Raw genomic sequence first — 12,675 nt, forward strand, 5'->3', positions numbered from 1 at the left:
CATTAATATCTCAGTGTCTGCTTTGCCACTTAAAGGAAAAATCTTTGCTGTTGAGATGTGGGGGATAAGACTTATCATTTTCATGATGTCTTTGGCCCCCACCTATCAACAGTTCCCTCGCCTTTGCACAACCGAAGACTCTCTACGGACCAAGGAGTGCTGCCCAGCCTGGGAGGGGGATGGCTCGGCTTGTGGTGCCTGGTCGGGCAGGGGCTCCTGTGAGGATGTGGAGATCTCAGAGCAGCCCGACGGACCGCAGTACCCCTTCTCGGGGCTAGACGATCGAGAGAAGTGGCCTTTGGTTTTCTACAACCGGACTTGTCAGTGTGCAGGGAACTTTATGGGGTTTAACTGTGGGGACTGCAGGTTTGGCTACTTTGGGGAAAACTGCGACGAAAGAAGAGAGTCTCTCAGGAGGAACATATTCCATCTGACCAGGGCTGAGAGAAACAGACTTATTTCTTACCTGAACCTAGCCAAGCAGACAGTCAGCAGAGACTATGTTGTTGCAACGGGGACCTACACGGAGATGGTGAATGGCTCCAATCCGATGTTTGCTGATGTATCTGTGTATGATGTGTTTGTCTGGATGCATTACTATGTGTCCCGCAATGCACAGTTAGGCGGGCCAGGGAATGTCTGGAGAGATGTGGACTTTGCACACTGGGCCCCTGCATTTCCACCGTGGCACCGTGTTTACTTGCTACACTGGGAACATGAGATCAGAAAGCTGACTGGAGATGTGAATTTCTCCATTCCCTACTGGGATTGGAGGGATGCCCAGGGCTGTGATGTGTGCACTGATGAGCTGATGGGAGCCCAGAGCCCCCAGGACCCCAGTCTTATTAGGTCAAGCTCGGTCTTCTCCTCTTGGAAGGTGAAAAAAGCATGTTTTTTATTTTTATTTTCCTTATACAAAAATTGTCATTGAAAGAAAAATTGTCAATTTAATAAAAAAATTTGCTTTTGCATTTGCATAATTCTTCCATTTATCCAAAATTGGGAGAAAATATAATATGTTATTGTTTACCCCCTTACAGACTTCTCCTGGTATGGCTTTTTTTTGTCACACTGAGATGTTTCTGATCATTGAACATATTTTTAATATCTTATTTGAGGAAAAAAAAGTTGTTCAGAGAAAAAAGATTTTCCAACTAACCTGGCCCTATGTGAAAATATTCAAAAGATTTAAATAAAACATTTCCCCTTTTAAAAAATCTTGAATTAACTGTGATTGACCTCTTGTTTTGCTGACAGAACTGTAGAATCAGGAGGTCTTTTAAATGGAACCTGTCTGAGTAAGCTAAAAGATCAGCAACATATCACGCCCCTATCTAAAGAAACGAAAAAAACAGATGAAAACAAGTTATTGACATCTATCAGTGTGAAAAGGGATGCAAAGCTACTTCTAAGGCTTTACAACACAAGCAAACCACAGTGAGTCATTATCTACAAACAGAGAAAACATGGAACAGTGGTGAACCTTCGCAGGCGTGGCCAACCTATCAAAACTAATCCAAGAGGGCATCGATGACTAATCTCGGAGTTATTAAACCCAGAACAAGATCTAATGAACTGCCGACCTCATTTGCCTCAGTTAAGGTTAGTGTTCATGACTCAACAATCAACTGGATGAAAATGGCATACATGAAAGAGTTCCCAGGTTGGTTTGGATAGCTTTCTAAATCAATACATAATTACAACACATTCCTGATGAAATGATTAATTGAACCAACTAGATTTACCCAACCTTATTTGCTTATCCAAATCAATTTGTTTAAGCTTTTATTATTAAAGTTAACAATAAGAATAAAATGAAGATTTTACAGTTTATATAGCCGGGTCTTCTAAAAGCACAATGACACAAAATATAAACTCATATTTGTGTTTCAAACCTATCAAAGCCTCTTTATCCTCCAATTACTAACCAATGAATATTGAATTTTGAGGGGTTTGAGATTTAATTTTCTCTTTCTGTCCTCTGCTACTACAGGTGCTGTGCTCCCAGGCTGAGGAGTACAATAATAGGGGTGTTCTGTGCAATGCCAGGAATGAAGGCCCTCTGCGCCGTAACCCTGGAAATCACAATCGAAGTCTAGTAGAAAGATTACCAACTTCTGCAGAGGTGGAGTTCACTCTCAGTCTCCCCAACTACGACACTGGAGCAATGGACCGCACTGCCAACATGAGCTTCAGGAACACCCTGGAAGGTCAGATAGGCAGAGCTTGATGGCGAACACACAAACATGCACTCTGACTTAAACTGTTGATCTTACTAAAAATATGTCTGACATAAATTGCCTATTGCCAAGTATCTCCTATAATAGGAGATAGCTGTAAAATCTCTGTGCTTATACGTGACAGAAAGAACAAAGCCAAAAGGATAAAAGACAGTAATAAACAATCAAAAAACACCATAAACTGTCAGGTACAACCAGACACAGAGTTAATATCAGCAACTGAGTCATATAAACTGGCTTTATTGAACATTAGATCTCTGTCAGGAAAATCATTTTTAATCAATGACTTCATTGCTGACCACAATCTTGATGTTATGTTTTTAACAGAAACATGGTTACATGAATTTAATGAAGCTCCCATTCTGATAGAGGCGACGCCTCCAAAGTAGAGGCTGACATTTTTTCGGGAGTCCCAGGGTCACGGGATTCCCATGAGAATCCCGCAGGACGGGAGACAGCATCAGTAAAGATCACGTGATTGGGACGGTACAGGATAAAGAATGAACGGGAGCGGGAGCTAACCAATAGGAGGGAAAACAAACTAGGATCAATTGTCTTTGGAAATGTAAAACTGAGACTTTGTTATAAACTTTAAGAAAAAAAAACTTGGATCGACGCCGCCATTGTGTAGTTTTTTTCCAAGAAGCCTATACTATAATGTGAGTCAAACGAACTACACGACCCACAAGCCAACAGTGCTTCTGCTCGATGTTTTCCACCCGCGTTCAGAATGGAGGGAGCAAACAGAGGTGGAGAACTGGACGTGGTAAAATTGGATTTGTAACGTAAAGTCAGAAGTAAGGACTTATCTATTAAACTCATAGAGCTGACAGGAAAGTCGCAAATATTACCAAACTTCAGGAGAGTTGAATGTAGCGGTGATAACACGCAGTCTGCTGCTTGTAAAACGTATTTAGTCGTAATCAAGTTCACCAGTGATGAAGGGACACTTGTAAAACAGATTCTGGATTAAATCAGCCCTGCATCTCTTCATTTATCAAACCAAAAGTACCAACATGTGTCAAGTCTCATCTGACCAACAAAATTGCTGCATGTGCACTAGAGGGTGACGCAAAAGAAAAAAAATCCCCCCTTGTCCCCTTGCGGACTCCGTAGAAAGGCTTCATTGCGGGAAGATATTAAATAAATATGTTGTGAAATAGAAAAAAATTGAATGTACCATTAAATGTTCAATTTATTTAATACATCATTAAATATTAAGTGTACCACTAATTACGTCATGTCGTCTTTAAAATTATACTTAATTATTCAGTGGCACATTTAATTGCATAATAGTCCATTTCATGATATAATGGTACATTTATTGTTTCTAATGATGTATTAAATAAATAAATGGTATCTTTAATTTAATGGCACATTTAATGTTACATTTCTTTCATGTTACATTCACTTCACTTATGGGACATTCACAACATTTATTTATTTTATGATGATTTTATTGTATTAATTTTGTCCAGTTTGACCCTCCATTCTTGATGCCTGTATAGGAGGTCATGTCAGAATTTGAATCAGGTGTTCTGGAGCAGACACACGTCTAAAACTTGCAGGGAAGAGGTCCCTGAGGACCAGGGCTGTGAACCATTGAGGTACAGTTTCTAAATTATGAAGGTAATGCCTTTTTGCCCTTTTGTTCACATAGTACAGTTCTCTTGCTAGATGCATTTCTCTTTCGTTTCAGCCATTTGAAAAATAAAAGTAATGTCATTGTTCAAAGGAAACAATCACTTAATAAATGAGTAAAATACAACTATGTACATTTTGTTTATTCAGCTAAGATAGGCATGGTCTGTTTTCTTGTTTGATATTTTATTATTTCTTCATTATTATTCTTTTTACGTTAACTGGCCTTTACTACAACTAAAAACAGGGACCTAACTGGTCTTTCAAAGAAAGAAATTGTCAAAAGACTAAATGAAGAAAACAAAAATGGGAGTAGCACAGGAGTGGGAGTCGATCTAAATGGGAGCGGGATGGGAGTGGGAGTCAATTTACCAGGAGTGGGACGGGACAGGATTTTTTTTGTTATGCTGGCCTGGGATTGGGATGGGACAAGACATTTTTCTGTGTGAGCGGGATGGGACAGGAGAGAAAATACACTCCCGTGTCCCCCTCTACTCCAAACTACAATTTTCTTTGTGAGAGCAGACAGCAAAGAAAAGGTGGAGGGGGGGCCACTTTGTTTAAAGATTTACTAAAATGTAAAAAAGTATTTCTGGGCAAATTTGACTCTTTTGAATATTTGGCTCTCTGGGTAAAGAGCCCGGTCCGAACCATGTTCTTGAATATTTACAGGCCTCCTAAGTCCAAAACAAACTTTTTCAGTGATTTTAAGGAACTTTTATCTGTGATATGTGTTGATTATGACTGTTTAATAATTGTGGGAGACTTCAACATTCACATGGACAATCCTGAAGACAGATGTTCAATTGAACACAAGTTCAATAGATTTATGTTATTTTGGACTTGATCATCACTAAGGGTCTAAACATTTCCAAGGTGTCTGTAACTGATGTTGCCCTATCTGACCGCTTTTCTGTTATTTTTGAAAGCATCATCTGCAATGACTCAGTTTGCCAAAGAGACATGATAAGAAAACGCATCTTTAAGGACGGTGCTGCTGAAACCTTTAACCAGATTTAGTCTTCTACCTCCACTTTGCCCTGTAACACAGTAGATGAGCTGGTAGACAACTTTCATTCTAAAATCTCAGATATCATTGATTCAATTGCTCCAATTAAAGTGAAAGTCGTTTCTGGGAAGAAAATGTCTCCGTAAAGAAGTGCTCCACCAGTCAGAAGTGAAAAAAAGGAGTGTCGAAAAGCTGAACGCAGGTGGCGAAAGACTGGACTCCAGGTTTACTATATTATCTATAAAGAGAGAATATACAGGTATAACCTACAACTGAAAACTGCAAGGGAGTTTTTCTTTTCTGAGATCATCAGCAAAAACATTAACAATGCTCGTGCATTATTTGCCGCGGTCGACAGGTTAACAAACCCTCCTGTAACTGTAGCATCTGAAATCCACTCTATCAGGGCCTGCAATAAATTTGCTAACTTCTTCACTGAAAAACCCAAAAGATCAGAGGGGCAGTCAGCATATCCACATCAACTCCAGTACCAATGTTGTCTCCAACTAGAACTGATTTTGACAAAATTTCGCAATTTCACCAAATAAACTACAAAAACTTAGAAGAAATCATACAGCCACTAAGCTCTTCTTCCTGCTGTCTTGATGTTTTACCCACAGCTTTCCTTAAGAAAGCTTTGCCCGTAATAACATCTGATTTAATGGTCATCTGATTTCCTCCAGCAGAGCCCGCGTAGCCAGGGCCTCAGGCCGGCTGGGTGACGGTACGTAGAAAGCATAGTCCTAGATCCCAGCCCACAGGTCACCACCAACCCATCTGCGTTAACAGATTTTCCCCGCTCAGCGACACACCCACTGAGAAGCCAACTCTGGTAATTGGCATCTCCATAGTCAGAAACGTGGCACTAGAGACACCAGCGACCATAGTCAAATGTCTGCCAGGGACCAGAATGGGCAACATCAAATCATACCTGAAACTGCTGGCTAAAGATAAGCGTAAATACAGTAAGATTGTTATTCACGTTGGTGGTAATGACACCCGGTTATGTCAATCGGAGGTCACCAAAGTTAGTGTTGCTTCGGTGTGTAAGTTTGCCAAAACAATGTTGGACTCCGTAATTTTCTCTACTCCCCTCCCCGATCGGACCAGTGACGACATGTTAAGCCCATCCCATTTTGGATGGAGCAGCTCTTCTTTCTAGGAATCTGGCCGAATTTATTAGTTCTCCAAAACTCTGACAACCCAGAGTTCAGACCAGGATGCAAGGTCGTAGTTTAACACTCCTCTCTGCAGCTTCTGTACTGCTACCCAGCCATTACCCTATAAAGACAGTGTCTTGCCCACGGCCAAAATTGAATAGATTAAAAAATTATCTAAAAGGAGGAAATCAGGAAAATCTCATAAAAATAAACACAACTCAGACTAAAAAGAAAAATAAAACAAATAAATGTGGCTTACTGAACATAAGATCTCTCTCTTCAAAGACATTGCTAGTTAGTGACCTGATTTGTGACAATCTTAATTAATCTATCTTTAGTAAATGGATATGTACCACAGGCTTTTAAGTTAGCTGTAATTAAAACTTTAACTTAAGAAACCTTCGCTTGATCGAAATGACTTGAAAAATTACAGACCTATATCCAATCTTCCATTCTTATCTAAAATTCTTGAGAAAATAGTTGCTAATCAAATGTGTGAGCATTTACTCAGCAAGGACCTGTGTGAAGAGTTTCAGTCAGGCTTCAGAGATCATCATAGCACTGAAACAGCTCTGCTGAAAGTCACTAATGATATTCTTATGGCCTCAGATAATGGACTTGTGTCTGTTCTTGTCCTCTTAGATCTCAGTGCTGCATTTGATACAGTCGATCATAATATTCTCTTAAAAAGGCTAGAATATTCTGTAGGGATCAGGGGAACAGCGCTAGGCTGGTTTAAATCTTATCTGTCTGACAGATTCCAGTTTGTTCATGTAAATGATAAATCATCTTTAAACTCCAGGGTTAATTGTGGAGTACCACAGGGTTCAGTACTTGGGCCTATTCTCTTTACTATATATATGTTTCCAATAGGTCAAATTATCAGGCAGCATAGGATACATTTTCACTCTTACGCTGATGATACTCAGCTTTACTTATCCATAAATCCTGATGAGCCCAACCAGTTAGATAGACTACAAGCATGTCTTGAAGATATAAAAACTTGGATGATTTTAAATTCTTTGCTTCTAAATTCAGACAAGACAGAAGTTGTCGTCTTTGGACCGGAGTCTTTAAAAAAGAAACTGCTTAGTCAATCACTAAACCTGGATGGCATTAAATTGACCTCCGGTAATAAAGTAAAAAACCTTGGTGTTATTTTTGACCAGGACATGTCATTTAAATCCCATATTAAACAGATTTCTAGGATTTCCTTCTTTCATCTTCGGAACATTGCCAAAATTAGAAATATTCTATCCAGGAGGGACGCTGAAAGACTAGTCCATGCATTTGTTACTTCAAGGCTGGACTATTGTAATTCGTTACTATCAGGATGTCCACAAATGCAGTTAAAAGCCTTCAGCTGATTCAAAATGCTGCAGTAAGAGTTCTGATGAAAATTAAAAAGAGAGATCATATTTCTCCTATTTTTAGCTTCCCTTCATTGGCTCCCTGTTAAATCCAGAATAGAATTTAAAATTCTCCTCCTCACATATAAAGCCCTTAATGATTTAGCTCCATCATACATCAGAGATCTGATTGTTCCATATGTTCCTAACAGAGCACTTCGTTCTTGACTGCAGGTTTACTGGTGGTTCCTAGAGTCTCTAGAAGTAGAATGGGAGGCAGATCCTTTAGTTAACAGGCTTCTCTCCTGTGGAACCAGCTCCCAGTTTTAGTCCGTGAGGCAGACACCCCGTCTACTTTTAAGGCTAGGCTTAAAACTTTCCTCTTTGATAAAGCTTATCGTTAGAGTGGCTTAGGCTATCTTCCTTATTTTTTACCTCAGCCTTTCTCCCTCCCTGTTGGATGGAGTAAGAGGGAGTCAGGTTTAGCCAATACCGGCTCAGTTATGGTTGAGGTGCAAACACACCCTCCATTTCTGCTACCTGTATGACCCCTTCTCTTTTCCAATGGTTATAATCAGTCTGACAGAGGGAGGTATCCCAATCCTTGTGGTTTTTAATATAACAATGACCATCAGTGGGACCCTTTGTGGGGTGCCTTGTGACGACATTGTTGTAAATAACCGCCGTTTAACTAAACAATCTGAACTGAAACTATCTGTGTAGTTATGCTGCTATAGGCTTAGGTTGCTGGAGGACATAATGACCGCTTTCACCCTCTACGCTACATTCTCACACTACTCTCCAATTTTGCATTATTTGCTGTTATTTCAGCTTTTAACTTTGTTCTCTCTTTTCTCTTCCTAGAAGCTACACCTGGCCTGGGTCTGTGTCTAAAAACTGGCTCAGAGTTTATCTGTTCTTTCTTTCTAGGTGAAACGACTAAAGGAGCTACATCCATTAACATTTACTTTTCCTTCCCATAGAAAGTACTCCTGGATCAGTGCTTCTGTGTTCTTTTTGTGTCTTTGCTCTGTTCTCTCTAACCCCCAGTCGGTCGTGGCAGATGGCTGCTCACACTGAGCCTGGTTCTGCTGGAGGTTTCTTCCTATTAAAAGGGAGTTTTTCCTCTCTGCTGTTGCTACATGCATGCTCAGTATGAGGGATTGCTGCAAAGTCAACGCCAGTGACTGTCCACTATCTCTACATGCTCATCCGGGAGGAGGGAATGCTGCAAGTCACTGACTGGATGCAATCTGCTGGGTTTCCTTAGACAGAAAAACGTTTTATCCAATTTGAATAAATAACTAACTCTGACTGCACTGTTCAATGGTTAGTATTAATTGGAATGTATGTACCTGACTGTTGTGAAGTGCCTTGAGACAACATGTGTTGTGAATTGGCGCTATATAAATAAAACTGAATTGAATTGAATTTAACACAAATAATAAACGTCCCCAGGCCCTGAAAACAACAATTATCAAACCTCTATTGAAAAAGAGCAACTTGGACAAGCTGCTACTACAGAACTACAGGCCTATCTCAAACTTCCCCTGTGTTTCAACAGTTAAACTTCCTAACAACGACCAACTGCTTTGATGTCTTCCAGTCAGACTTCCATGCTCACCACAGTACAGAGACTGCTCTTGTCAAGGTTTTTTAATGACATCCGTATAAATGCAGCCTGTGGAAGAACCACAGTGCTGGTATTATTGGACCTTAGTGCAGCCTTTGACACTATTGATCACTCCATTTTATTAGAGCGCCTAGAAAACTGGGTCGGCCTTTCTGGTACAGCACTCAACTGGTTTAAATCCTACTTGAAGGACAGGGACTTTTTTGTGTCAGTAGGTAACTTTACATCAGAGACCACAAAAATCACGTGGCGTTCCCCAAGGGTCCAGCTTAAATCAAGATTAAAATGTTATTTGTTTAGAGTGGCCTTTGAATGTGCTATCTAAACATTATTAGTTAAGTTTATAGTTCGATTTTCCTTTCGTTTTCTTATTCATCATTATATTCTCTTTATTTTTTTAATTACCTCTGTTGTTTGATTTTCTGTATCATTGTAATGTTTTTCCTTATGTACAGCGCCTTGAGTGCCTTGTTGCTGAAAAGCACTATATAAATAAACTTGACTTGAGTATTGTCATAGTTTTATAGGTAGTACAAGCTGGTCTTAATGTTGCTAATCCTTTTTAGCAGTTAAACACCTTTGATTTCATTGAAAATTTTTCAAATTTTTGTGTGTATAAAATATCAAAGCACATGCAAATGTTCTTTCTGCCCTGAGCAGTAAAAAAAAAGGTAGAGTACTCTATTCTGGATAGAGTAAACACATGGTTAAAAACAGAGGAAGCTGTTTATTTTAAACTTTAACCACTTTTGTTAAAGATGCTCTGTGGCACTGCTGATAAGCTACATAAATCCCAACCCTGATACCATACCTTCATTAGCCCAAAGTGTCTGACATTATGGCTAAGAGGATAAAGGTTGCCCATGTGACACTAAAACACAAGCTGTCCATCTGATTGTGTGTTGAGGAAACATGTGACCCTAACGATGATCATGTTGCTGACCCCACAACCCCCAAATGATCTGCAAGTCAGTTGGAATTAGAAATATCTCTTGATCATAAAGGACAATTAAGAGCCAAAAAAACCTTTAAACTAAATAGGTTTAGACAGGATAAAGGGTCTTAGCCCACATGGCCAAAACGAAGTCATATGCATCTGTATTGCACATCAAAATGTTATCAGACAAAATAGACTTCATTCATTTCTTTAGTGTTTGCTATAGAGCAATTATACGGATATGTTATCTGAGGGAAAGAATAAGTTTAAAAATGTGAATTGTTAAATTGACTTTTTTACATGATTTGGTTTTCTTTAGTTACAATTCCTCTACCTAAATTTAGACAGAAAACTATTACAAAAGTTTGGACACCTTCTCATTCAAAGAGTTTTCTTTATTTTCATGACTATGAATAGTGTAGCTTCACACTGAAGGCATCAAAACTATGAATTAACACATGTGGAATTATATACTGAACAAAAAAGTGTGAAACAACTGAAAATATGTCTTATATTCTAGGTTCTTCAAAGTAGCCACCTTTTGCTTTGATTACTGCTCTGCACACTCTTGGTATTCTGTTGATGAGCTTCAAGAGGTAGTCACCTGAAATGGTTTTCACTTCACAGGTGTGCCCTGTCAGGTTTAATAAGTGGGATTTCAAGCCTTATAAATGGGGTTGGGACCAACAGTTGTGTTGTGCAGGAGGTGAATACAGTACACAGCTGATAGTCCTACTGTATAGACGGTTAGAATTTGTATTATGGCAAGAAAAAGGCAGCTAAGTGAAGAAAAACGAGTGGCCATCATTACTTTAAGAAATGAAGGTCAGTCAGTCCGAACCATTGGGAAAACTTTGTAAGTGTCCCCAAGTGCAGTCGCAAAAACCATCAAGCGCTACAAAGAAACTGGCTCACATGAGGACCGCCCCAGGAAAGGAAGACCAACAGTCACCTCTGCTGCGGACGATAAGTTCATCCGAGTCACCAGCCTCAGAAATCACAGGTTAACAGCAGCTCAGATTAGAGAACAGGTCAATGCCACACAGAGTTCTAGCAGCAGACACATCTCTAGAATAACTGTTAAGAGGAGACTGTGTGAATCAGGCCTTCATGGTAAAATAGCTGCTAGGAAACCACTGCTGAGGACAGGCAACAAGCAGAAGAGACTTATTTGGGCCAAAGAACAAATATAGATATTTTTGGTAATCCTAACTGACCTAAACCAACAAAGTTCAGTCTGATTGTAGACAGACAGAAAAAAAAGTATTTAACTTTTTTATAGTGTAAAACATCTGGTTTTGAATGAATGATTTTTTATTTAAAGATGTGAGAGTATTAACAAGGAGCGACTACAACAGAAAGCTGAGTATTTTTATTACACATATTCAAATGGAGCGGGTTGAACTTAGTTTCAGCTTTATATTGTAAGTATCCAAGGCTATGATTCTAAACCAGTTTTATCAAACTAAAGAATCAACAGAAAAAAAGAAATAGTATTCGATGATGATGCAACACGAAAGTTTTCAGTTTTCCAGATTTCTTTGCTAGTTGTGCTCAGCCAGTACTTTTCTTGCAGGATTCGGGGACCCTCAGACTGGGTTAGGAAGCAGTTCTCGTATGGGTATGCACGCTGCACTGCATGTGTTCATGAATGGATCTATGTCTTCCGTGCAGGGCTCTGCAAATGATCCCATATTTCTTCTTCACCATGCATTTGTTGACAGGTAAGAAATGCATCCACCAGACTTAAAATTGAGAACACCATACATGCTTTTGCAGTTAACAGTGGCTCTGTATTTGCTTTCTTATTCTGTTGAAGTATCTATGAACAATGGCTCAGGAGACACAGACCATCTCCATCCCAGTATCCAGAGTCTAATGCTCCCATAGGGCACAATGGTGATTACCACATGGCTCCATTCATACCCCTGCACAGAAACAAAGAGTACTTTATTTCCAGCAAGGATTTTGGATATGAGTACTCCTATTTGTTAGATCCCAGTAAGTTTCTCAGGTTTTTAAAAACTTGTTTTTATCAAAACAAAAACAAAAAAACATGATATTCTACCATCCCAGCTTTTTTCATTTACAGTCTAAATGCAATTAATATGAAGAATAAATTATTCAAAAATACACAGTGCAATTTAAAAGTATTTACACCCCTCAAACTTTTTCCCATTTTGTCACGTTCCAAACCTAAAACTTCAAAGTATTTCAGAGTATTTTATTGGGATTTATTGTGATAAAACAACAACAGATGGTGCCTCCACAGATGTGCAAGTTACCCATGCCATGGGCTCCAACACACCTCCATACGATCACAAATGCAGGCTTTTGAACTTTGCGCTGATAACAATCCTGATAGTCCCCTTCTTCTTTGGCCCATAGGACACACCATGCATAATTTCCAAAAGCAACCTGAAAAGTGGACTTGTCAGACCACAGCACACTTTTCTACTTTGTGTCAGTTCATCTCAGAACCCAGAGAAGCAGGCGGTGTTTCTGGGTGTTGTTCATACACGTTTTTCACTTTGCATGGTAGAGTTTTAACTGGCTCTTGTAGATGTAGCGACCAACTGTGTTAACTGACAATGGTTTTCTGAAGTGTTTCCGAGCCCGCAAGGTAATATTTGTTAGAGAATGATGTCGGTTTTGATGCAGTGCCTCCTGAGGGTTTAAAGGTCACAGGCATTTAATGCTGGTTTT

General features: G+C 39.4%; 1 protein-coding gene across 2 annotated transcripts in view; it reads left to right on the top strand.

Annotated features, from left to right (window-relative positions):
* Nucleotides 1-12,675, top strand: part of LOC124876592 (tyrosinase-like) — a 16,991-nt gene continuing 4,316 nt past the window's right edge. The window contains exons 1-4 of one of the 2 annotated variants that reach the window (XM_047379508.1): nt 1-877; nt 1,994-2,210; nt 11,546-11,693; nt 11,789-11,970. In XM_047379508.1, the coding sequence (XP_047235464.1) occupies nt 56-877; nt 1,994-2,210; nt 11,546-11,693; nt 11,789-11,970 (1,369 nt within the window). In that variant the 5' untranslated portion in view covers nt 1-55. The remainder of the gene's footprint in view (nt 878-1,993; nt 2,211-11,545; nt 11,694-11,788; nt 11,971-12,675) is intronic. The other variant, XM_047379509.1, reaches the window with a different exon arrangement.

Source organism: Girardinichthys multiradiatus, chromosome 11 (genome assembly GCF_021462225.1).
Source record: "Girardinichthys multiradiatus isolate DD_20200921_A chromosome 11, DD_fGirMul_XY1, whole genome shotgun sequence".
In the NCBI taxonomy this organism is placed as follows: domain Eukaryota; kingdom Metazoa; phylum Chordata; class Actinopteri; order Cyprinodontiformes; family Goodeidae; genus Girardinichthys; species Girardinichthys multiradiatus.